General features: G+C 49.1%; 7 protein-coding genes across 7 annotated transcripts; 4 read left to right on the forward strand and 3 right to left on the reverse strand.

The window, feature by feature from the left end:
* On the forward strand, window positions 1–1,494 carry N7462_007216 (Zn(II)2Cys6 transcription factor; the record flags this gene model as incomplete). Its single annotated transcript, XM_057078934.1, has 2 exons — window positions 1–645; window positions 706–1,494. The coding sequence occupies 2 exons, from the start codon at window positions 1–3 to the stop codon at window positions 1,492–1,494; spliced, it is 1,434 nt and encodes a 477-aa protein (XP_056931604.1).
* A 769-nt stretch (window positions 1,495–2,263) lies between these two features.
* N7462_007217 (uncharacterized protein) lies at window positions 2,264–4,243 on the reverse strand (the record flags this gene model as incomplete). The annotated part of the gene is made up of 2 exons (XM_057078935.1): window positions 2,264–4,060; window positions 4,136–4,243. The coding sequence occupies 2 exons, from the start codon at window positions 4,241–4,243 to the stop codon at window positions 2,264–2,266; spliced, it is 1,905 nt and encodes a 634-aa protein (XP_056931605.1).
* Window positions 4,244–6,710: 2,467 nt separating this feature from the next.
* On the forward strand, window positions 6,711–8,508 carry N7462_007218 (uncharacterized protein; the record flags this gene model as incomplete). Its single annotated transcript, XM_057078936.1, has 4 exons — window positions 6,711–7,352; window positions 7,405–7,604; window positions 7,669–8,246; window positions 8,306–8,508. 4 exons carry the CDS (start codon window positions 6,711–6,713, stop codon window positions 8,506–8,508), a joined length of 1,623 nt encoding a protein of 540 aa, XP_056931606.1.
* A 2,462-nt stretch (window positions 8,509–10,970) lies between these two features.
* N7462_007219 (uncharacterized protein) lies at window positions 10,971–12,988 on the forward strand (the record flags this gene model as incomplete). The annotated part of the gene is made up of 2 exons (XM_057078937.1): window positions 10,971–11,033; window positions 11,135–12,988. The coding sequence occupies 2 exons, from the start codon at window positions 10,971–10,973 to the stop codon at window positions 12,986–12,988; spliced, it is 1,917 nt and encodes a 638-aa protein (XP_056931607.1).
* A 1,114-nt stretch (window positions 12,989–14,102) lies between these two features.
* On the reverse strand, window positions 14,103–20,050 carry N7462_007220 (DNA-binding ATPase; the record flags this gene model as incomplete). The annotated part of the gene is made up of 5 exons (XM_057078938.1): window positions 14,103–14,397; window positions 14,455–17,656; window positions 17,707–19,850; window positions 19,963–19,980; window positions 20,040–20,050. The coding sequence occupies 5 exons, from the start codon at window positions 20,048–20,050 to the stop codon at window positions 14,103–14,105; spliced, it is 5,670 nt and encodes a 1,889-aa protein (XP_056931608.1).
* A 1,371-nt stretch (window positions 20,051–21,421) lies between these two features.
* N7462_007221 (uncharacterized protein) lies at window positions 21,422–21,958 on the reverse strand (the record flags this gene model as incomplete). Its single annotated transcript, XM_057078939.1, has 3 exons — window positions 21,422–21,574; window positions 21,661–21,797; window positions 21,931–21,958. The coding sequence occupies 3 exons, from the start codon at window positions 21,956–21,958 to the stop codon at window positions 21,422–21,424; spliced, it is 318 nt and encodes a 105-aa protein (XP_056931609.1).
* Window positions 21,959–22,153: 195 nt separating this feature from the next.
* On the forward strand, window positions 22,154–25,069 carry N7462_007222 (secretory pathway Sec39 family protein; the record flags this gene model as incomplete). The annotated part of the gene is made up of 3 exons (XM_057078940.1): window positions 22,154–23,690; window positions 23,752–23,905; window positions 23,965–25,069. 3 exons carry the CDS (start codon window positions 22,154–22,156, stop codon window positions 25,067–25,069), a joined length of 2,796 nt encoding a protein of 931 aa, XP_056931610.1.
* Window positions 25,070–25,665: the final 596 nt, after the last annotated feature.

The raw sequence follows: 25,665 nt of genomic DNA on the forward strand, positions 1-25,665 counted from the left end.
ATGGGAGCTCGTTCTCGACTGGGTTGCTTGTCCTGTCGGCGTCGGAAGAAAAAATGTGACGAGGTGAAGCCGATCTGCACGGCTTGCCTGCGCAACGCCCTTGCCTGTACATGGCCCGACTCGGACTCAAACACGCAGTGTGTCTCTGTGATTGAGGTAAGATCAGCGCAACGACTGCAGACATTCGACACACGCGATACACCCGCGTCAGACGCCTGGGCCCTGACGACTGGTTCACCCTGCGAGTATGTGGCTGCTACTATCCCTGCGGCGCCCTCGTATTTCGTCTTGCCTGGCTCAGTATCTCCAGGGTCTGAGACATGGAGGCTTTTGGATCATTATTTAAAAGATACAGCGAATCGACTGGCCTGTTTACAAGATGGCGAAAATCCATTTCTGCATACGATACTCCCGGCCGCTCTGGACGATGAGCTGCTCATGAACTCCATTTTGGCCCTTTCGGGTGTTCACATGATGCAAAGGCTACCTCATTTGAATGTGGAGATGCAGTTATTGACTTGGTCTAGTTACTCTCGGGCATTAAAACAGCTTAGGGTCTCTTTATCCAAGCCTTTTGATGGCACCAATAGCGTAGATGCTGTATGGCGCGCTCTCTTGGTTGTCTTAATATTTTACCTTTTAGAGGTAAGGGATACCTCATGATACACAACAATTTGATGGTTTGCTCACAAATTCCATTCCCAGGCGACCAGAGGTAATGATCCCCAGGCCATGCAGCGACATCTGGAGGGTGCTCACCACCTGATGGCCCATGCACTTCAAGCAACTACAAGCCCGGCCCAGCCTAGTATCGTATCATTTGCCACTGAGCTTTATGTGTACAATGCTGCCCTTGCATCATTCTCGACAAATTGTCCCCCGACCCTATCTATGCTATCTAGTGCCTTTTTGAATAGCCCCAAATACCCGAATCCCGAAATTGGCGTCTTATGCGGCTGTGCCTACGAGCTATTCGCCCTTGTCCCCAAAGTCTCGGCTTTATTATGGGAAATGAACCCCCATAGGTCATCACAGCTTCCCTATAACCCGGAATTGATCGTCAGCTATTACAACACAAGGGCACAAGTTGAGAATTGGAAGCCTCGTAGCGACAAGAGTGAGCTTGTTCTGTGTGCAGAGCTTTATCAGCAAAGTCTTCTACTTCTTTTGGATGTGCACTTCCCATCTGAATTTACGACCAATATTATCGATCAAGCATTTCAGAAATTCGAATCGCTCCTATCGCATCTACCTCCAGAGTCCCCAATAGCAACAACAACTACATGGCCTCTATTTGCTTTCGGGATGCATGCTCGGGTAATTCATCAGAAAGAGATTGTTCGGCAGTACTTGACTTCCGTTATCACAATATTCCGAATGGGAGTCATGTCAACAGCGCTAACTCAGCTGGAAGAAATCTGGACGGAGGAGTTCAACCTCAACTTGGTACGCAAGTTTTTTGCGAATCATGACCAGCTCCTTCTAATTTGTTGAGCTAGCAATATGTAGTTACTTAATTTGGACATGTACAATAATGTAAATCTAATTCAAAAGGTATATCTACTTTTAGTATCTTTAATTTATCGAGTTTGAAATGCTCGGCTTGTCACCCATCATGAGGCTATACTGTTTGAGACTAGCGTACGAGTCACTTCCGAAGCCGTCAGCATCCCAAATTTTTAAATCTCAGCCGCATGACCATTGTCTTTTTTCCTTCTCATGAATTGCCCTGTCAAGATGATTGCAACTAAAACTACGCTTCGACTGTTCCTGAAAGGTCCGAAACAAAGTTCAGGGATACACTACCACATCCAAAACTCTCTACGCACCCGCAATATTTTTGTCCGCACTTCACTACCACACTGCGCATTGCCTACGTCATCCTCTGTTTGCTTTTCAACAATCTCCATGCGCATGAACCAACGGAATGATAAATCTAAACCCTATTCCTGGCTAGGGTCAAAGCCGATTGAAACACCACTGGCTATGAGCTTTGAGGCCATTGGCATTCGCAACAACATAAAATATTTGCTTTTAACTCTCTTCTCGGTTCTTGCGACTATTGAAATTGCGAAATTATCCAGTTCTATATGGATTTGGTGGAAGGGAGAGGAGGGGGACGATATCGATACAGTCTAGTACTTCGGATCAAGATTTACGGTGTCGAACGCGTCCAATAATCGTTCCTGTCTGGTATTATTTGATATAAGCCTACAAGATTTGCAAACACAGCTTTGAAAATTATCTAGTCATCATGAATTCATTATCCCATCATCGTTTCAAGATTCAGTTCAATCATTATATCGAGCCAATATCCTCCCCTTCCAGAATCTGCTCGCTCCCAAACTTCGTGAACAATCTTCGATATACGTTGCATCGGTAGCTTCGGTATATTCAAAGTGAGCTCAGAAAGACGGGTGCTGACCTTCCGTCTTGCCTGGGCAATCTCCACATCGAGAATGTTGAGGCAAGTAAGGGCATTTGCTGTGGGTCCAAACAGAGCGTCTGTAGAGAAAACGAGATCGCTCGATACACAGGTCAGGAGAATCAGCTGCATGAACCTTGTACCCGACATCGAAGGGAGTTCATCCAGAAGGGAAACGATATGTAACGCCAATATTCGCCGAGTGTCCTCTGCCGAATGCGCAGGTGGATTCTCTGAGAAGAGAAGTGCAAACAACGCCGGTTTTTCTATCTCGGGTCTCTCATTAAGATGTAACCGGTCTTCCAAAATTTCTGGAAAGACATGATAAATTTGTAGAAGCGCAGCGCAGCGATATGTTTCTGCCAGAAAAATAAAATGAGAAGGAGGTGTGTTGGTGTCGCCGACATCGACAGGGCCACAGTACAATGGAAGACTCGTGAATAGAATATCCTCTTCCAGACGTTCGGCCTTCTGGCGCAGGCCAATTTCTTTAACCAGATGATCAAAGTCAAATGTTGCTAGATCAATGTTTTCCACGTGTGTGCGGTGGAATATACGAGCAGATCGAATCACTCGAGCGGTTTGGTAGAAAAGTCTCAGTGATTGGGAGAGAGGTCCAGTCCAAGGGTGTGGAAGAGTCTGGCCATCAATCAAATACACAGAAGTCTCGGGGTCGGGCTTTTCTAACACGCTCTCATCGCTGAGGAGGATGGAATCGTCTGCCACAAAAGCGGCCAGCATGTTCCAATAGAGAAGATTATGTTGAAACAAAGGATATTGCTTGGCAAAGGTCGAGTCAGGATCTTGGCACATTTGTTGTTTCTGTATGAGGTGATCTTTGGCCTCTTTCAGGTATTCCAATCCTAAATCAGAGGCGTTGTGCCAGGAAGTCGTCAATCCAATCATCAAAAGCGCTAGGAAGAACTCATCGTCTTGGTTATCCCGATGCAACGTGCCTATCCGTGGGTTGTTCCGTAGGCATGCGATCGCTTGCTGCTGCGTTTGTATTCCGATCGCCCTCATGCCTGGAAAGTCATTGGCTAATGACGCAGCCGCCATGCTTTGGATGGCATAGTAAATTGCTGCATTCCGACTCCAGAGACGACTGACAATAATGCGAAATGGATTTAACGGCGAGTCAAAGGATGACCAGGACTTGCAGACATAATCGAAATAGTATTGGACTAGAATTGCCGGCATTTGGATCAGGAAGGATGGTATTGATGTATTCGCCAGCCGCCGACGCAACATCGTTAAACTGTCTGGCTCAACAGTATCCCGGGTTGTGGCGAAGTCGTTCAACAAGCAATGATCTTTCAATGGCATGTTGGGCGTCGCATCTACTCCTGGCAATTGATCAAGTAGCGTCGAGCTAGCTTCGTGCCACAGGTCCTCGAGCTCTGTGCTGTTGCGCGTCTCTTGCTCATTCGCACCGCATATCTGCTGCACCAAGGTAGGTGAGCTCGAGGATTCTATCTCTGAGAGTGATTCCTCCTGAATCGGCGAATGCGCCTCATTTTGATCCTCGTCTCGGAAGACATATCGCCACTCCAGAGGCTTTTTCTGGTAGCCAGGGCAGACGAATCCCTTCTTCACACATTCTTGACAGCTTGGTTTGGTCTCATCACATCTACGCTATAAAATCAGGTTAGCTCTGCTAAGGTAAACTAACATGGAAGCAAGACCTCATGATGGTACCCCTCTACTTACTCGCCTCTGCTTGCACCGTTGACAGCCTCCTCTGGACTTGGGCCGGCAGCGATTCGGGTTCTTCTGCCGTTTCTGTCGAGGCATCGTACGAGAAGTGGAATCGTACATTGCTGAAAACAGACCAGCAATCCAGCTCGAATGGGCGCAGAGCTCAAAGAGTCGCGCGGGTTCACGCCCAAGTTTCGCCTTATCTTGGATGGATGCTCTTTCAGGTGATCGGCTCAGCTTCCGGCACCGTGTGCCCCGCACATCCTTTCCGGGCTGAGACCGGCTCGTCAAGCTTCTCTGATTCGACTAGACAATGGAGACCCAGTCGGGTTGAAGATGAATTCGCTCGGGAACCGTCTTGCCACCGCCTCGATCATGTTTGTGAGCTGGCTTCTACCCCGCAGATTGGCTCTCGTGACACCATGACAACGCTATCTGTGGCGGGTTTGTTCGCCGTTTTGGGCCATAAAACGCGCCACCCGTGATCCACTTAAGCTCTATTGAAAAATGCACATAAGTGGCATGGATTGGAATGTGGGTGATAGTCTGTCCCTTATCCTGCTGAGTTTCTTTTTTATTATGATGGTTCATATCGTCTATCCCGCTGATCGTAAGTGTACCTGGTCCTCTGCTCCCCTTCATTGTGGGCAGGATCTTAAGTATTCCAGCATTATGAGCAAGTAGCTATTACTCTCTCGGTCGGCCCCAGGAACCATTTTGCTCTCAAAACGGTTATCGGAGGAGCACTGGCTGAAACTCAAATTTACAATCAGGCACTCTTGCTAGGAATTGCGAAATATGCCAATCAAGACATGGTTATACAAGACAGTAATGATAGCTCGGTCGTTTTGCTCCCAGGGTAAATGCCTTCATGGGTCTTTTTAGACAAATATCTAACGATCAGCTCTTAACCTTCTGCGTGAGAGTTCTTGATACACTCTGGGTGTGGGTGGAATATTCAGGAAAATGGGGCATCTTGGTGAATTTTCAAGCAACATACCATATCCCCAAGAGGTCTATTCAATCTCTATTGCCAATCAAGCATCATCTGATTTGATACTCTGGAATTATGGCATGCATCTTGTACTTTTACCCTAAAAAAGAGACGTCACGCTTCAATGGTGAAATCGCTATACTATATATGGTCAAATCTTTCTCAATAAGGCGGTTCTTGCCTACTTGCCTCCTTCAGGGGTGTCATATTTGGACGCCCAGCTCAAAACTTTCTACTTAATTCGTTTCCAATAGCGGTCTGTATAACAGTCAGGACGGTCTCCAACTCCATTGAAGAAACAATTGTTCATCTCTATCCGAAGTCCGCATAAAGGCCCCATATGAAACACATTCTATCAATAATTTTTGGAGTAAAGATAGTTCGCAGTTCCAAGGAGCCCGCAAAACGAGCCAATTCCCTCCCTATAATGATTTGGCACGATTCTCATGAACCCTGGTTGATCTTTGGCTCTTCCAGACTAGCGTAGCCGCGCTGCATTAGCGCAGCCGTCGTGATCAACACCAGAAGAGGCAACTTCCGAAGGTCCCACGGAGCCAATCCCATGATTTGAACCTTGAAACACATACAATGTCATATTTGATCATATCTAGGGAAAAGTTAACCTATCTGAGACACTTTTTCACTTCGTTCAATTCCTCCGTATCTTATGGCTTCACGCCAATGACATTTTAGATTTGGGTCATGTTTGACCAAGGTTAAGCCTCGCGATATCTATCAACATACTCATTTCGAGATGTTTCTATACTGTTATATAGCTCAGGTATCCTAGAAGGGCATCAGAGAGCCTGGCTTTTCGTGATTAATTTCTTTCGCACGGTAGCCCACTATCTTTCAAACAAAGATTTATTAGACCTGATCTTGAAAATTGAACATCCCACATGAGTCCTGGTCGTATTTGGAAATTTAACGGACTCTATTGCCTTTCTGATCGTGTCCGAAAAATATTTGATGTATTGGCCTCCTTTCGTTGTAGATAAGCCGAGATTCTTAAAGGGGTCGTTGACCTTGTTTCACTCACTTAATTCCAAGAATACCACAATTCCATTCCGGTGTTATCGGTCAGCATGTTCAAGCATCTAGGTAACGTCATGGCCGAAACTGGTTGATAGGACCCGGCATATACTCCTGTCTAGGTAATCGAGCCTCTCTGATGAGTATTGTAATTTAGTTATTAGCTTCATATTGCCGTGTCGTGTGCATTTCGGTCATTCTCCGCACTATCCTACGTCATCTTCTGCAATCCAATAAGAATGAGCTGATAGGTTGGCTCGCCAGTACAAGACACAATTGTCAAAACAAGATCCACTGGTATTACCACTAGTCAATGTTATGCGGGGTAAGATTTGTTGACGTTGATTCCTTTATCTATCGTATGGTCTGTAAGAAGCCAGTCTTTCTCGTCCTGTGAACTCGCTCTTCCGATTGACCCGTTCTGTTGGCTTCGTGTATAAAATCCAGCCATCTGCGAGAGGGGTTCGGATTTCTGGCTTCTCTTCGCACCCAGTCCTTCATTCAAAAATCAAGTATCAACTTCTGTTTAGGACTTCCTGTTATCGGGGAGGTATCTATATTATGGCAAACAAATCTGAGCCCCATAACCACGAAACTTCGGCATTCAAAGACCCTTTCTCCGACCCTGCGAATTTGAAATATGAGACTGATCTCGAGCAATCGGAATCAATTGCAGCAAATGGTTTATTGGAAGCCCTAGGATATGAACCTGAACTCACTAGAAATCGATCAACTCTTCAAGTGGCATTCATGTCCTTCGTTCTCGCGTCTATTCCTTACGGATTAGCAACAACGTTCATCTACCCACTTGTGGGGGGAGGCTCTGTCAATATCATTTGGGGCTGGTTGATTGTTTCCATGGTTATCCTTTGCGTGGCATCCTCGCTTGGAGAAATCACCTCGGTCTACCCAACTGCGGGTGGTGTATATTATCAAACATTTATGCTCTCACCTCCCCATTATCGACGGATTGTCGCGTGGATATGCGGCTGGTCATATGTGGTTGGTAACGTTATGATAACGCTCGCTGTTAATTTTGGCTCCGCGCAATTTCTCATTGCTTGCATCAACGTCTTCGAAGTTTCGCCTGGGGTAGGGGTTTTTGAAGCGACAACGTATCAGACATTCCTGATTTTCTTTGCTATTACACTTCTGTGTAATGCAGTCTCATCATTGGGAAATAAATGGTTACCTTATATTGACGTAAGTATAGTCAGTTGAGTAGCATCTTATCCCTCACTAAATAATTCATCAGACATTCGCAATTTTCTGGACTTTTGCTGGAATCTTAGCCATTGTGATTTGCACATTAGTAATTGCCAAAAATGGCCGGCATAGTGGTGAATTTGTGTTCACAAACTTTGATCCTCAATCAGGCTGGCCTGTGGGCTGGTCTTTCTGTGTCGGTCTGCTACAGGCAGCATATACAACCTCTTCCACCGGGATGGTGATTTCGTCAGTGACCTTTTCTTCACTTCCTCTCTTTATTAAAGACCGATTACAAACTGACCTGTTATAGTATGTGCGAGGAAGTACAACAACCATCCAAGCAAGTCCCAAGAGCAATGATTGGAACAGTCATTCTTAATACGATTGCCGGGTTTCTTTTCCTCATTCCATTAGTGTTTGTGTTACCAAATACTGAAGAGCTTATAGCCCTCCAATCAGGACAACCTGTACCCAGCATCATCAAATCTGCCATCGGTAATTCAATTGGCTCATTCCTTTTGCTCTTGCCTCTCGCTGTACTCGCCATAATCTGCGGAGTGGGATGTACGACCACCGTCTCACGATCTATCTGGGCATTTGCGCGTGATGATGGTATTCCCTACTCCAGTAAGTGGAGAACGGTGAATCAAAAATTGAATGTCCCTTTGAATGCTATGATACTGGGTATGGCAGTTGAGATCGCCCTTGGATTGATATATTTTGGGTCAAGTGCTGCTTTCAATGCTTTCTCTGGAGTCGGTGTTATCACTCTCACGGTTAGCTATGCTTGTCCGATCGCAGTCTCTTTCATCGGTGGTCGACGCCAAATCAAGAATGGACAATTTGACCTTGGACGACTCGGGGTATTCTGCAACATTGTGGCATTAGGTATGACTCAATCATCCCTTCCATGAGCTTGTACTAACCTGTTTTGTGATAACAATTAGCTTGGAGCGTTCTCGCTGTGCCCTTGTTTTGCATGCCCTCGTCTATTGCTGTCACGGCCGAGACTGTCAACTATGCCCCCGTGGTATTTGTTGCGTTTATTTTGATTGCCACGGGTTGGTACTGGCTGTGGGGGTGCAAAAAATATGCCGGACCACCTACTGCCGATGATGCTGTAATTGACCTTCGTCTTTCTGGCATATGATCAATATTAGATATCTAGACACGTTTATTTGCTTTTTAAATCTTTGTAGGCGTTTCCTAAATCAATCAATTGCTGTACTTGCTCTTTATCCAAGACTTTTTGGGGTTGTGCGTGTGAAGTCTGCCCATCAACGTCCGGCCTCTTTATGGGAGACCATTGTCAAATTGAGCTTTGGTTATTCCCTCTTGATCGGAGATGTCCGCATGCCTAAGCTGTGGCGGGTTTGAACATGAAGAGTTTCAATTGGCTGGAAAAATTATCAGCCGAATTGAGAGACAGCAATTCCACATGGCGTTTCAGTGATGACGATAGTGCTAGATCTATTCTGCAAAATATTTCTGATGAGTATTATCTGGGGACTTTGTTGATACAATGCACGGTCGAAGAGGACTCAATCCGTCCCTTTAACTTTGAATACCATATTGGACTTCTCTGGATGTAATATACTCACATTCATCGACCAGGTAAAGGCATTGCAAACTCATGCTAAAGATCCCAGTTCTTACTTTCAGGGCTCGAGCTAGGTATTGTGATGATGCGCATATGTGGATGAGTTATGACCAGTTGATCTCTACTACAATAAGCATCCTAAGAAACTTGAGATGAATCTGCCTTTTCACATGTCCTTATCTCTCATCAGTCATGGCTGGCTACTCTTTGAGATGCTAATGTCCGTTGCATTCTACACTTCCCCGGACGCAACTTTTCAGTTTCGTCGACGCAATTACTACTTCAAGAATTGAATGATCTGGTCGAACCCCTAGAGTTCTCTAATCCAATGGCCACCACATTCCGTACCGGTGAATTCATGCCATCCGGTCGAGATTTTGAGATTCTCCAAAATCCCCGGGCGGCCTGGCGACCCAATCGGACCGACACCTGCGGGTTGTCTGGGCCATGACTTAAGAAGGCCGGAGTCAATAGAAACGAGATATCGGTAGTCTGTTCTATTTGGGGAGTTGTGGAGTCGGCAATGGCTTCGATGAACAATCTGGGCATTTGGCATTGGTTATCAAGCCCGCTCTCGCCCTTGAAGCTGCTGTTGGAATATTGTAGCATCAACTGTGTCGCCTGTTGACGTCGGGTCAGATTCTCAGCCTTCTACACGAAATGAAGCCAGCCACAAGACCCTAGTACCTCGGCAAGGGGTCCTTGAACGCGGCCAGCGGCGCAAAAGAAGGTGCAGAGAGTCGTCACCATGCCTTGGCTGATATCACCCAGAAAGACACGCCGCGGATCGCCGTCAACTCTCTCAATCTCATCCATCAAGATTTCAGTGATGTACTTTCCTGATTCCCTTAATCCTTCTACTTGAAGGTCTCGTCGCTCTTCGATGTTGTTGATGGACCAAACATCAAACCAGGAGTGCTCTTTTTCTTAGAATCTGGAACCGTAACGTATCTTAGATGAGGGAAAGATCCAGCGCCAATGAGACAGACTGTCGAGTAAACTCTTCATGCTTGAAGCTAGCGAGGGAAACAGATCTTTGCAAAATTCGGACCCACTACTTCCAAGGCCATGTAGCAGAATCGCCGTGTGTATGCTGCCCTTGCGGGAGGTGAACGTGGGATTGGGGGGGGGGGGGGGGGGGGGGGGGGGGAACGCCATGGCTCCTGGCTATAAGGGAAAGGCCCAAGGAAATCACAAAATTGCATCCACTATTCGAGGGCAACTGCTTACTTTCTGCAGGGTGGTCGAAAGTTGAGTCTCAAACTTGCACGACGGCGGGGTCCAAGCCGCATCGAAGGGATGACCCGCCTTTCAGGGAAACGATTTGATTTGTGCAGTATCATACAATCATCTCAGAAAGAATTTCGCTTTTGCGGCAAGGAGACAATCAAAAGCAGCAGTTCAAGATGTATCAAGATACAATCACCGCTTGATCGACGCTCGATATCCCAATTCTAGAGTATACAAACAAAGGACTAAACAGGGCCATAGCATGACACGTCAAATGCAACGTGATCAATTCTGCGATATTCTAAATTTTTGTCCGTAATTGTCGACCAAGGTAAAGCAAGCATCACATTTTTTACTTGTTAGGAAACAAAGTATTCTATACATCATCCAAAGAACTACCATCGAAAAGTAGTATGGGAAGACAGGAGCTTAAAGCGTAAAACGAGGTTGGCCAGCATACAATTTTGTTGATATTTTATTTTCTTCAAACTTCGCTATGTGGGTTCTTTACTTCCTTCAGTATCGCTTTCGAGAAAGTCCAATCCTTGAAAACAGACCAATCTATCGTCAGGAAGTATCGTCGTGGTCAAACTGGCCACCAGCGGCTCCAAGTGATTAGTCATGTGACGTCAACCGCGTTTGTTTACTTTTGGATCTCGCTTCTCACCACGATTCCATCAGCCTCTCGACTCCTTCTTCCCCACCCCTCTGCTCGCAACAGACTTTGAACTGCCTTTCAACCTTTCAGTCTTCCAAATCACAGAATCTAATCATCTCCAGCAATGGCGGTTCGCCGCTCCGCCCGCTTGCGTAGTGCCAGCGCCCAACCATCTCCCGCTCCGGAGGTCAGTGTGCCCTAGCAACACCAATTCCCTCTCGTGAGAAGGGGCTCAACATGCCATGCAAGTTCTTTATTTATTGACTAATATTCTATGGGCTTTTTTAGGCACAGGAGATCACTCCTCGGCGAGAGAGAAATTCAAGACTGACATCCGTCGAGGAACGCGACGAAACACCTGGTCATGATCGCCCTGCCATTCGCACCCCCATCACCCAGAAATACCTTCAGAAAACCCCGACCACATCCGCACACGTAAAGGTCATCGAGGCGAGAACCCCAACTTCCAACTCGGCTGCGCGTCCTCCTCGGGAGGAAATGCACCCCAGCAAAGCACAGCAGAGCACTACCAAACAGGCCGACACTGGCCTGATCCTCGGTTTCAACCCAATTCGAAAAGATGCGGAGGGCAACATTATGAAGAATGACCTGGTTGACAACACTCCCTCCAAGTCGAAGGCCTCTCCGGCCCCCTCTCAATTCGGTACACCTGGCTACGAATTCAAGTTCGGCCAGGATTCTCAGCTCAGTGACGAGGCCAAACAACTCATGAACAGCGTCCGCGAAGATGTTGCACGAATCAAAGCGGAGATGAAACACAGTCAATCAAAGCAGGATGCGCAAGACCTCGAGGCCGAATATATGCATGGCGACCGGAAGATTGCTAAGCCAAAGGGTAAAGCTAGCCGGTTCAGTGACATCCACATGGCTGAGTTCAAGAAAATGGATTCCATTGCTGGGCATGCTTCGTCTTTCCGTGCTACTCCAGGCCGCTTCCATCCTGTGACGAAGTCTCTGAAGCGTACCAAGTCCAAGGCCCAGCTCGACGAAGTCGTCGAACCTCACAATCAGTCCCCTTCACGATCTCCAGCGAAGTTGTCTACTGTGTCCTTACCTGCCGCGACCACTCCCACGGCCAAACGTGTCAAGCCCAACCCAACAGAGAAAATAGCAACCGCTCTGCCCCAGTCTGAAAAGAAGAATGGTACTGTTCACAAGCCTGCTGGTCCACGGTCTCGTCCGAGCATTCGTAGCTCCCTCATGACTCCGACCCGGGCATCCATGGCACGCTTTGGTTCCACGAGTCTCAAGGCCCCAAAGACCTCGTTGATCCCTTCTCTTGCACGTTCACCCTCTACCAAGGGATTGGCTTCCCCTCGTACACCACGAACTGAGTTCAATCCACGCCTCAAGAGCAATCTGCCAACCTTAGGAAATCTGAAATCAATTTTGCGCAGGCGTCAACCGTTGTTCTCCCGTGACCCGTCGAGGATCGCAGCTGGCACACATATAACTGCTCCTGACTTTGATCCTGACTCTCTCTTGGACAACCGGGCTGAAATGACCGACTCGGGGCCCACGCCCTCGCCAAAGAAGCATGTTGAGTTCACACCAAGTGTCAAATCTCGCTTTGAGCTGGCTCAAGGCTCGCCTACCCGGTCAAAGATTCCCACTACCCCGTCTCGATCATCCAATCTGTCCCAGATCACTTACCCCACCCTTCCTACACTCACTCCGGAGCACAGTGCGGATGTTTCTAGCGCGATCGAATCCCACCATGCTAAATCACCCAGTATTCGCCACGTTCGTCAGTCAGAGGCTGATGAGCAAGAAGCTGTGTATCCCGAGCTTTCCATCGTAACCCATGGCATTGCCCATGGAATTGGCAATAAGAAGAGACATCGGGATGAGGTGGATGATGATGACCTTCCACAAGATGAAGACACAGAGAACGTCCCGCCAAAGGATACCCAGTCCGAGGAACGTGGTGCGAAAAGACAAAAGGCAAATCCGCCAACACCCAGCCCCATCAAATCCCGTTCCATCAAGACCCCTGTTCGTCCCAGCTCGATTCGTGTGAGTACTCCCACCAGCACAACCGCGTCTACCAAGCAAAAGTCTCGCGGTGTATTGAGTCTGAGTCGCTTGAACATGCTCGCCAAACCCAAGGGACGCGTTTGATCAAGGTCTGACTGGCCTGACTTGGATTGACATGCGCCTGGTGCGTGAGTCTGTGCATCGAGATATTGAAATGGAGCTTTCTGGTCTGTGATTCAGAATGGCCTTTTCAACACTTGGCTTTCGATTCCAATCTTGTCTTTTTTTTATCCTCAATGTTATCCTATCGCTGTTGTTTCGACACTTGCGGCGTGGATTGGCTCGATTTCTTTCTTGCTGTGTATCTACTTTCTTCTTGCGGGTTGTATGGTCTGGCCAGCAGCCTTTTTCGGCTTCGGGATATTCTTCTGCGTTGTCCTGTCTTCTAGTTATTTTGTTTCGGCGCCTGAGGTGCAACTATGGATTTTTTGAAATGGGCGATACAGATTTGGGTGCGATCATGGAGTTTTCTTGTGGCTTCCTTTCATTCGACCAGGCTCTTTGTTCATTGGAAATGTTGCCAGTCCAGTCAATATTCTTCGGACGGTTGCTCAAGCCTTCTGTCACTATGAATCATTGATGTTTCCAGCGGACTTCCATGGATCGTGATTGTTTTCCAGAAAGCTAGTTGGTGGTGATTGCTTTTTTGCAGACCTTGTTTATTTTACCTACGCACGCTTATGACATAATGATTTGATATTTACTCGTGTTTCTATCCTTACGGATTCATCACATCAACTCATTTGACAGAAATTGCGTCCTCTTGACCTGGAATATTTGGCCAATCATAACTAGAAATGGCGGTCGATGTCAAGGCGGTTTTGAGGCTCTCCCCAATTAAGCGAGACCAGTGTACCGGAATGGGCTGAGTAGAAAAGGAAAGCATGATAGGAATTGCTTGATCTATTTACACAAGATATCATTCATCGTGGGGAAAATCGAAGTAAAAATACACGAATGGGTTGAAAAGAGAAGAAACAGCAAAAGGCCAAAATACCACCCTAAATGAGATCCGAGTAAAGAAACAATTATTCGCTGATGCAAAGAAAATCATTCCTTGAAAAGGGGAAATTAGGAATATAGGATATAAGGCGTGACAATCGTGGTAAAAAAAGGTTGGTATTTAGGTAGACCAGTTCGTGAACCATGCGAGTGAAGGAGTCGAGGCGAAGAGGAGGGAGTTTCAAGCAAACCGCGATTATCCTTTCATCGTGGCCAAGAAAGAATCTAGGTTGTATTCTTCTTGGTACTGGCGGTCGTCCCAGAGTTCGCCTAAATCGTCTAGCCAACCCTTCTTGCCCTTCTCCTTGACCTCGCCGTCGATGTCGACCATATCGACTTCATTGCCTGTTTGATCGCTCGGTTTCTCAGCTGTGTCTGCTGTTTCGCCTAGATTGAAGAGGTCTAGGAGTTGGTCTGTGTCCATGGTGCCAAGACCAGCGTTCTGTTGATTGACCACGGTGGAAGCGACGTCGATCTTGAATCGTTGCAGGCTAAGACGGTTGGGTTAGATATTATCTCCAAGTATTTCCAAGTAAAGAATGACTTACTTCAAGATCTTCTCCTCTAGAGTACCTCTCGTGATCAGGCGGTATACATTAACGACCTTCTTCTGGCCAATACGGTGAGCACGGTCCATGGCCTGGATATCCTTCTGCGGATTCCAGTCATGCTCAACAAAAATAACAGTGTCTGCACCTGTCAAGTTGAGGCCCAATCCACCGACACTGGTAGTCAGGAGTAGGACATCATAGCTGGGATCGGTATTAAAGCGGTTAACAATGTCCTGACGCTTGGTGGCCTCAACACCGCCGTCTAGGCGAAGGTATTGAACAGACGGGAGAAGCTTTTTAAGAACATCATTCTGCACGATGTCCAACATCTCCTTCATTTGACAGAAGACCAAGGCACGATGCGGGCTAACATAGCTTGCACCAGTGTCCAGCTCGCCCTCGGATGTATGGTCAATGCCAATACCGCAATCGACGAGCAAGTCGCGAAGTGCACTAAGCTTAGGCGCATGAGAGACGTCTCTGATATTGGAGCGCTTATTGGTTAGGTAGGTCTGAACTTCATTGTACTGCTTGTGGCCCTCTTTGACCACCAATGCTGGCGAGTTGCACAGGCGGCGCATATACTGCAGCGCCTGGAAAATGTGCTCTTTATCGGAGCGATCTGTGCTGCCGACCTTTTCTTGCAGTTCTTTCTGCTCTTTCTTGCTAAAGTCCTCGAAAAGTTTCTTCTGGAGATCACTTGGGTCGCAGTAGTAGTTCTGGATGATCTTAGGGGGCAAATCATTCAAAACCTCCTCCTTGAGACGACGTAACAGGAATGGCAAGACTTGCTTGTGCAAGGCTTCGATTGCCAGGGCACCGGCTTCTTGTTCTTTCGATGATGACTTGCTGAAGCGGCTAGCGGCAATGGGCTTGGCAAACCGGTCTAAAAAGACCTTTTCGGTACCCAGGAAACCGGGCATCAAGAAATCGAAGAGGGACCACAGCTCGAGCACATTGTTCTGGATCGGAGTGCCGGAAAGAATCAAACGATGGTTGCTCATCAATCGCTTCACAGAGATGGTTATCTTGGCTTTCGGGTTCTTGATAAGATGGCCTTCATCAAGCACGCAGTAGTTCCAGTTGATGGGTCTGAGTACGTCGTTGTCGTTACGGCAGACATCATACGATGTAACAACCACATCAACTTCAGAAAGCATGGGCTGGAGTCGAGCACGCTCTGCTGGTGGGCCGACGTACGCAATGCAGTTGAGGAACGGTGCGTATTGCTTGACCTCCTGTTGCCAATGGCCAGATAAAGAGGGTGGACAGATAATCAAGGATGGCAACTTGCGAGCATCTGGAGCTTGGCTCTTTGCAAACTCTTCGGCTCGCATGTGATGGTCGCTGGCCACTATGCAAATGGTTTGAAGAGTTTTACCGAGACCCATGTCATCGCAAAGAATACCATGAAGATTATAGCGATTAAGGAAAGCAAGCCAGTTGACACCATCCTGTTGATATGGTCGAAGCTCAGCCTTGATAGCGACGGGGATCTGAAAGGTCTCCACCTTGCGCACGTCCAGCATTTGAGACATGAATTTCCTTTCCCGCTCACGGCCCTTGAGCAATTCCTCGGAGAACCCGGGAGGATCAGGAATGCCAGCCTCCAAGGGTACCAGCTTAACGAGAGTTGCGAAGGAAGTAGTAGCCAGCAGCCGAACATCATTGTCTGAGTCGCTCATTCGGCCAAGCACAGGGACAACGAGGAAAATGACATAAGGAAGAATTCCATCCTCCATTACATGAATAAGATGATAAATACACTCGATGGCACCTTGGCGATGGTGGACATCAAGCGCATTGTTGATAGTCGGTAGCACCTTTTCCACCAACATTGTCATTCCTTGGACGGTGATCACGCTGCAAATTGTGGCGAAACATTTAGCCGCAGCATAGCGAATAACCGAAAGACGGCATTGCAAAGCCTTTGAAATTAAAGGCATAAGGCCAATAACCCAGGAATGAAGACCAGGATGGAATTTGGGAAGAAGGGCACGAAGTGTGGACAAGCCATCAACTACTTCCTGACCGAGGTCATTCTCAGGGTCGGTAATTGTTTCAGGGAGATCACCCTGCAGGGCATCTTTGAGAGGTCGCTCGACCAACGATGCCAGGTTGGGAACCATCTCCAGTAGTTGGGCACCAAAATTGACGGTCAATTGCTCCAAAGCATCCTTTGCGCCACGTCGCATAATGCGGGCTTCCTTGGCCTCCCGTTCAAACTTCGCTGCATCTGGATGGTCTCTCCGATCCTCTTCTTTGCGAAGCGACAGAATAGACTTCTCCAATTGAGCGTTGTGCTGGAATTCGGGTGTCTCGGATGTATCCACACAGCAATATTTGACTAGGTTTCCGATGATCTTATCCACGGGACCCCGTTTAGTAGCGGCTGTGTAATGCTCAATAAGACTTGCAACTGCCGTTGCAGAGCGTTGTTGGAGTTCAACATTCTCTTCTTTCTTGACACTATCCATCATTCCCTTGATAATATGGCCAGGTTTCTTGGGAATGTCACGCAAGGCGACTAGGGCGCCAGATGCTGCAGCCAAGACGCGCATGTCTCGCTGCTCCCGAATGGACCGGGCCTCATCAACTGCAGACTGTGCAGTGGCACGAGTATCTGTTAGTACTTGCGTAGCAGTAATCCGCTGAGCGGGGGTCAGATTCTTCTTCAGGCGGTCAAATTCAGAGCCCACGATTTTCTCCGCATCAGCCAAAGAGAAAGCATTGGGTCCAGCTTCGGTATCTCCTTGGACGACAACCGCCAAAGTTGGAAGCCTGGAAGGTGGAACATGGGCATGATCTCGGAAAGTATTGAGCAGCGAATGACATTGTGCGCGGGCGACATGAAGATAGCAGGCGATATCAGAATACCAGGAGGGTCGCTCGCCTTCAATGATTGGACGAAGGTGTTCGCACAGGTATGAAGTGTACTTGCTGTCTGGGCCAGATATACGCGCATACTCTTCCATCACCATGGACGACGAAAGCTGTGAGGTCGAACTGGCAATAGTGAGGCCATCGATGATAGTCGGCCAGAAGCTAGGAAGATCATACTTATCCCAGAAAGAAAGCAGCTTACCCAGTGCTTTGGCGGCGTAGATTTTGGATCTCAGCATCGTATCTGCGCCCACAAGATCGATATCACCAGACAGCATATGCCCATCCACATTGTGCGCCGAAGACGAAGGGGTTTCTTTTTTTCCGATTTGCGTCTGCGCACAGACTTGGGCCCATCGGTGCCACCTGGGGTAGTCGATGTGGGTGATGACCGGGCAGGGGCAGGTGCAGCAATAGAGAAAGGCACACCCGATGGTTTGATAAAGAGAGACGCATTCATAGGTATAGGGTAGCGAGGAACACCGAAGGGGCCGAGCGTGAGGGTGACAAGAGGGGAAATAGATTCGAAAAGCTCCGAATTTTGTGCAAACAATCCACGATGCTCAGCTGCCTTCAGCAGTTCGGACCAAACCTGTAGAGATAACTTGAGGACATCCTCGTTGCGCTCTACAAGAAGGTTTTGGAAAATCAAGCGCAACGCCTTGCCATCCACCCAATCAGTGCTACCTTCCCCTTCCAGTTGGAGGAAAGTTATCAGTGCACGGAGCACGGCGGAACGCACACTGGGGATTGTATGACGGAGGAATGGGTACAGACGGGGAACGAGCTTGCCAAACGAGGCCTCTACGTCATCGGCTGCGTTTGCCTTCATTGCGTCCAATACTTGCGTAAAGGTACACAACTTAGCAAGGAGATCCATCACATTGCCTGTGCTGGCGCTGAGGTCGTCCTGGAGATTAGAAAGGCAATCCCAAACAATGTTCATCAAGGGACCAAGAGAACCAGTTCGAGAGGTAACGAATTCCTCGGCAATCGGGACGAGAGTCGCAGCACTAACAGCCCGTACATCGTCATCATAGTCTGCTAAGCCTTTCATGACGGCTTCTAGAACTCCGTCGATCATAGTCGAGTCCTTGATGAGCAAATCTTTGCGAACTGCCACCAGATACCGAAGGCCGATCATACCACCATGGCAGACTTCCCATATCGGGCGATCCAATCCTAGGTCAGTCTGCATGATAATAAGGTGCAGACAGCGGTAGACTTGGCGCACAGACTTAGGCGGCAGGTGTGATAGAAGAGCACCAAGAGTCTGGCCCACAGTTTCTCGGATAGGGGCAACAACAGTGTCTGAAATATAATCGCCGAACCGATCTAGCATCAGGACGCAAAGTAAACGGCAGGCAAGATCGTCCAGCCATCGGCGATTAAGATTGTCATTCTCTTCTCGGGTCTTGCCCTCGATTCGACCAGCTGCAGCGCCCTGGACCCTGATCACTTCACGGAGAGCCATAGCTGCTCCATGGCGAACCTCCCAGTTGGCGTCGAAGATATCAACCGTCAGGAATTCGCACATGCACTCCAGAGGCCATCCAGCGCCCTGGTCCACGAGGTCAGGCTGGATTATAGGCTTTTCAGGTGCGATAGGACCCTTGAATTCGGAGACAATCTTGGAATCATCATCCTCGGCAGAGCGATCAAGCGAGAAATAATCAGGTTTAGTCTCGCCGTTCTGTTCATCGCCATTCTCAGCTTTGACAGGGTGGGGTGTTGCCGTAGGAGTGGTAACGTTTTCTGAAGTCCGTCGAGAGGACAGGTCTACCACGCGAACTTTGTTGGCGCCCATCTTGGCGCTTTGCTTGTTCTTGCGCTTGAGTTGGTTCAACTGCCGCTTGCTGAGACCAGCTTCTTCCAGCTTTGAGTTTTCATTGGGCGAGGATGGTCGCCGAGCTGCGGCGTCCTGCAGGCTGTTTTCCCGAGAAATAGAGGTGGCTACCGATTCTTTCTTTGGAGCCGGCGTGCTCAAGGTGGGGGGGATTATATCACTTAAATCGATCGTATCATCTTCGATATACTCGCCTATTAGGCCCAGGCGACCTGTCACTGTCTTTTTCTGATGTTGAAGACGTGCAGCCGGCTCCATGGCTGCCAGCGAACGATCATTATGGCTGTTTGTGGTGCCCAGTAGCCGCGTGCCAAACTTCAGAATGGAAGCGATGTCTAGCGTAGGCAGCTGAAGGAAAGCATCAGGAGCCACGGGAGCCTCTTCCGATTTGATTTCAGATTTGATCTCGACATCATCATCATCCTCTGATGCGGATTTGATCTGTAGGCCATCTTCTGCATTTGGGTCATATATATCCGCATTTGCGACAATCAAGCCAATTGCTCGGGCAGATGCTGTTCGGGTTTCCCAGGACTTTGACCGCAGGTACGGCAAGATCCGACCCAGCAGATTGAACAGCTCATCAGGATGCTGCTTTTGTACATCTGCCAGCTGTTGGGCTGCAGTGTTGCGGATCAACTGGGTGCTACCGTTGTCCAGTAACCTGTTCAAGTCATTGGTTAGTCATGGGGGTCTGACTTGGGTTAATCTGATAGTCCAACAGGCACGATATCGCTGCCCGTGAGAGTCAGGTGATCAGGGTATATGTCACTCACGTGACCAGTCGGTCCAGTCTGTCATTTGGGTCAGTGTCATGTGACATACGCGTCGTGATTGGGCGAAAGCAACTTACCGGGAAGTCATGGCGGGCCGTCACTCTTGATGCCGAGTGAGCAGCACCGCCGGGATTAGATAAAGCACACAAAGAGAGGAAAGTCGAAGGACGCGACGTGCGGCGCGTCGTCAAAGACAGCCAAATGAGGTGCGCCAATAGAAAGCAGAAGAACGCCCAACACCAGAGCACCCGGGCTGACTCAGCAGGGAGGATTAGATTCAGTACACAAGAGGAGATTCGAGGTCACGCAGCCGGGTTTATATCATTGGGGGGCTTCTGCCCGGCGCGCCGGTCCATGTTTGGGTGTGCGGTGCTAGTCCTTATTAGGCTTAGTGGTGGTTGGGCCTCCACTTCAGGTTTTTCGGGTCACGTGAATTGCGCGTCTAAGCATCGGGTTTAGGTTTTCGAGCTGCACCGCGCAGCTGCCCCTGGCCCCCCGACGACTCCGGCATTATCCTTCTCCCAGCCCCCAAATCCATCTGGCCTGATCTCATGTCTAATGCCGTCTCATGCCTGACCGTGCGGGTTCGATCAGATAGTAAGAGCTGGTTGCAACCCTTACAATCCCGTAGCTTTAGATCTTCCCGCCGTCGGAAATGCCAAGACATGCCAGATGGCCTCATCAGACTCTGAGATTCCCACGATGACCGTAAGGGATCCTTCGAGTATGTAGTTCCAAATCACCATGACAGACCATAGCATGGAGAGTCAGAGAACTGTTAGTGACCTCAAATTACTTCATGGGAAGGGTGATCACAAAATTTGCAATCTCTACCAATGGTGACGTCCACATTGCAAATCCGTTGGAACTATATATCCACCCGTGATGTATATATTTTCACCCTGGCCTAGCTCTGGGCCGAGAGCCTAGGGCCCTCCCTGCCTATAAATCTTTTGTCCTAGTACCTTAAATACCCTAAAGGAAATAATCTAAAGATGCAAAACCTAGAAGAAAAATTTACGTGTATGGAATGACTTGCTCCTATGAGGAAACCTCTTAAGACCTGTGAATATTCAGCGTCCAAACTACCTGTCTAACGAGGGTGTTCTTGAAGAGAGTTGAGGTTCATGTCCACCGGAAACAAGTGATTTCATTCCCTGGTTACAATTCCGCATGTTTCCCCCTTCCTTTCGATTAGCATGTTCCTCGACCCTCGGCTATGGTCATGGTCAATCGCTCGAGAAGCCTTCTACAGTGAACCCATCCGTCCAGAGTCATTCATGAAAAACCGAAGTGTCATTTCAAGCACAAGACCAAATGGCCAACAGATTGAACATTTCTATACAGTCACAGGCCCCCGGACAATGATTCCGGCAAGCAGAAACATAATGATCACACGCATCAAAAAGATAAAAGGAAAAGATTCACCACGCTCTGCCTTCGCTCGTATTTTTTATTCTTATGACCGTTGCGCCGCCAGCAGAGCGGTAGCCTCCTCTTCCTTTCCAAGTAGACCAAGGCTTCGAATCTGTTCAGCCTTGGGTGCGTTCTCGCGGGGATGCGCGGCCTCGGCCTTCCGGTAGGCGGCCTGCATCTTCATCGTGCGGAGAGCCTATTGCCATGGTATGACATGTCAGTTATAGGCCCTATATTTCTCCTATATCCAGACCGCTTGGATCATCAAGGGGCAAGGCATACCTCTTTCCGGTGGTGAAGGCACTCGTAGTAATCTTCCAGAGCCGGGGTGCACTTCTTTTTGCCCTCCGCACCATCGCCCGAGTTCACAACGTAGCATCCGAGAACCTCTTGCCAGAAGGGATAACAGCGGGAGGGGCCTGATGGACACAAAAGAGAGTCAGCTGCGTACTTCGTGGGGGAGGGGAGTGGCAGCACAATATGTGACTGGGAGGGTCACCACGTCCCGCGGACCAGCCACACCCTCGAGAAACAAGCTAGTGAGGTACATACCGCCGTTGAGACCGTGTCCGGAAGCCATTGTCGAGAAGAAGCGAGATTTATAGGCAGAATTGGTGGACTGGAAGGCAGCAAGAAAGTGGTGAGGTTGTTGGCGGATGCGACGCTTTCCCTTTCGTTTCCGACATGGTCCGTGCGCCCCGCCGTATGCGACTTGCGGTTGACGTCGCTAGTATGAGGACAACTCACACTTCCATTGTTTCCTTGCGCGGACGCCATGGCTCCGCTGGAAGGCTTGTCGGATGCTCATGCCATTCTACTTGCTACTAGTCTCTGCGCAGGTGGAAGTATTGCCGATCTGCCTGCCTTGCGAGCGAAATACCCCCATTGTTTTCCACTCGAACGCCTCCTACGCATTATCTTGACCTTCCTCCCCGAAAGCACGGAACCGCTCAGCTATGTGCCAGTCCTCCAAGAGCTGATAAAGAAGCCACTTCCTTCGTCACCCGATTATGACATCGACATATCTGCCGTTACAAACTTGACGGAGACAGCGGCAAGGAAACGTGTGCGGAAGCTTCGTCTACGTTCGCTAAAGCGCGACGACGAGGATGAAGAGGTTGCCTCAGCAGAGCCCTTTATTCAGTTCCTCGTTCATCGTGCGCATTTGATCGACTCTGAAACCTCTCTTCAGCCACTTATTCTTGACCTTCTACTTCCGTTCTATGGACACAGCCCCATCATCAGAACATGGTTGATCTCCAGTCTACTACCAGCGCTCCGACTCAACTATGAATATTATCCGAACCGAGAAGAGACATTATCATTAGATACGCTTGAGTTGATGGATGATCAGACCGCGATTAATGTTCTTTTATCGCTTTCCGGTACTGAGAAGGGCAACATGGATTTGGTGAACAACCTGCGTGGGCTGGTTGGCCCATGGCTCTACGGTAGCAATCGATCTAAGCGACGGAGACTCAATGAAACGGCCCAGCAGAATTCTATTTCCTTCATTCAAGGCACTCAGAAGCCACAACCCACCGAATTGGCAGGATGGGAATTTGTGAATGAATGGCTATTGTCCAGGAGTCTTGTCGACCATCCCAGCGTTGTCGGCGCTTTTGCTCATTGGAATGGACCGGAAGACGTTGACATGGGGAGCTATGAGGAACACAAACATAAAATTCCGCCAGAGCAGGCGAAGGAATTGCTGGAACGATATTGCCAATCTGGCTTATCTGTCGTATATGCCCACGCAGATTCGTCAAGAATGGCATTGGAAGGATCAATCCAAATCGCAGCGCGGGTTGCCAAATTGCTTGATCTCGAGGAATGCTCATATCTAAACTCAGTCGACTCGGTGCTTCCATCTGTGGACTACGATACAGAGCTTATTTCCTCCACATCTCGGGCGTCACTACTACAGAACGCTCTCCTGACATCAGGAAATCCCTTGACCAAACCGTCTCCTTCTTCAGTCTCATACTTGACCGCTATACTTTTGTCTTTGCGAATTTTGACTGGGCTTGGCCACTCGATCACATGCAGAGCTGCAGCTAACATCTGCCTTCATAGTGGCGAAGGGGCGCAATTGGCAGAATTGAAATCTGTGGTAGCCTCGACGGTGCAACAATCACGATCAAAACAAGACTGGCATTTAGTGCGACAGCAGCTACTCTGGCTCAGAGATTGGCAAGCGGATCATTCCGACAATGGCTGGGATGAGCCATCCACACATCATGGTCTCTTTTGGAGACTTTCACGCGGTATTATTGAGATAGAGATTCTGAAGGCACTACTTGGCGCCCGTGGTAAGTTTGCAGAATGCCTAAAGTCTGAGACTATGAGAACGCTAATTTGGGTTTCCAATAGAATATCAATTGGCTGTGGATCTATATACCCCGTCTGATTCTCCCTTGAACGAAACTCAAGTAGAATCAGCTGTCATAGAGGCTATCTTTACGGCCTATGACAATGCTAGCAACGGCAACCGAACGCGTGGGGGGATGAAGAGAGCCTACGACATGTATGTCATTGCGATCCCCGTAGAGACCGAGATGACAGCATAGCTAACCGCGTCTGCAGACTACAAGCATTCCAACCCCATTTTATCAAGTCCGTTCAACTCAAGCAGATCAGCGCACTCATTGCCGCAACCCACGCCCTCTCTTTCTACTCACTTACTCTCCAACACGGCGTTCCCTTTGAGCCTGTTAGCATTCGTGTACACCATGACCCGTTGTCTCTGGTCGACAAAGTCCTCGACCAAAATGCTAAAAGCTACACCAAACTCGATGATCTCCTTTCTATCGGCCGCAACCTTGTTCTCGCTGGCCTCCCCGCCCACTCCAACTCCAACGATTTCGATGACCACACCCTTCACAAACAACCCTCCGAAGAGGAAACCCTAGCAACCGCCGAGCGCCGCATCATCTCCCTCGCCATCTCCTCTGCTCTTACCTCCAACGACTTCGGCACCGCTTACTCCTACATCCTCACCCGCCTTACACCCCCTTCTCATCTCTCAACCTCCTCCCCGCTCCTCACAACCCCGACCGCCGCCGACGACATCTCCTGGCGCGCCGTCTACAACGCCGGCCGCTACCGCCCCACTTCGCCTAACCCCAGCGCAACTCTCCAATCCCAAATTAGCCACCTCTCCCAGCGCATGGAGCTCCTCTCCCTCGCTCTCGCCCTCACCCCCTCGCCAGACCCGCTACCCGAAATCCTCGGCGCCTGGCGCCGCTGCGACGAGGAGCTCTCCTCGTTGCGAGCTCGCGAACAGCAGGAAGAAGATGCGTGGGACACGAAGGGTGACAGCCTCACCACCGTGCCGGGCGGCTTCGGACCCAGCGACGCAGAACGGGACGCGCTGGAAACGGCGCAGCAGCGGGCGGCGCGGCGGGCGCGCGCCCGCGCCGCGATGCCGCACGCGCATCCACACGAGGCACCAATGGGCCTATTCGAGGTTGCGCGGGGCGCCGCACTGGCGCTGCATAAGAATGCGTTTCCGTTACGCGGGGCCGCGGAGGAGGCCGGGGCCGGGGCTGGCAGGGGAGAAGAGCCTGGGTCGCCGGAGCAAGGAGGCGAGGGCCGGGTGCGGAAGAGGGATGTCGTTAGCAATATGGTGACTGGGGGACTGGCAAGCGGGATTGGGTGGATGCTTGGGGCGGAGCCGGTGAATCGGTAGTGGTGCATTTTGTGGCTTGTGTGTAATATAGGCTATTACGGTCATTCGTCGAATGCACAGCGTCTTCTTTCCTACAACGTGCTCCTGATATCCTGCGTCACGCGACCTTGATTGTTTCTTCGCTCTTTTCCGTGTAATCTGGTCGAGGGATCCCTAAAAATGTCCCCATTCGACGGGCGGGCAGCTACTTGCCAATATACGCTGATGCAGCGTAGTCGGATGCTATCGGGAGTGTGTTTGCAGGTAACTAGTGAGTTAAAGAGAAGATATGAGGAGTGAAGAAGACGAGAGATATAGAGGTGTTGGGTGGCTAGGGGGCTACCGGACCCGCGTAGGTAACTGATGTGACAATCCACCAAAGTACTTCCTCCAAAAAATGTCAAGATAAGGCTGCATATTACTTTGTTGCAAGTCCCACTAGACCACGTCTGACGCTGTATGTGAGCGATCTCGTTCGTCTACGGACTGGGAGCTAGAAGAAAAAAAAATCAAAGGTATTAGGTTTCTTGATATGTGCTGGATAAAAATCTCCGAATGCATTGCATTGCATACACTCCCACAACCAAGTCCAAGGCAACATTGAAAACCCCCCTCCC

Source organism: Penicillium macrosclerotiorum (genome assembly GCF_028827735.1).
Source record: "Penicillium macrosclerotiorum strain IBT 26536 chromosome Unknown utg000007l_segment0_segment0, whole genome shotgun sequence".
NCBI lineage: Eukaryota > Fungi > Ascomycota > Eurotiomycetes > Eurotiales > Aspergillaceae > Penicillium > Penicillium macrosclerotiorum.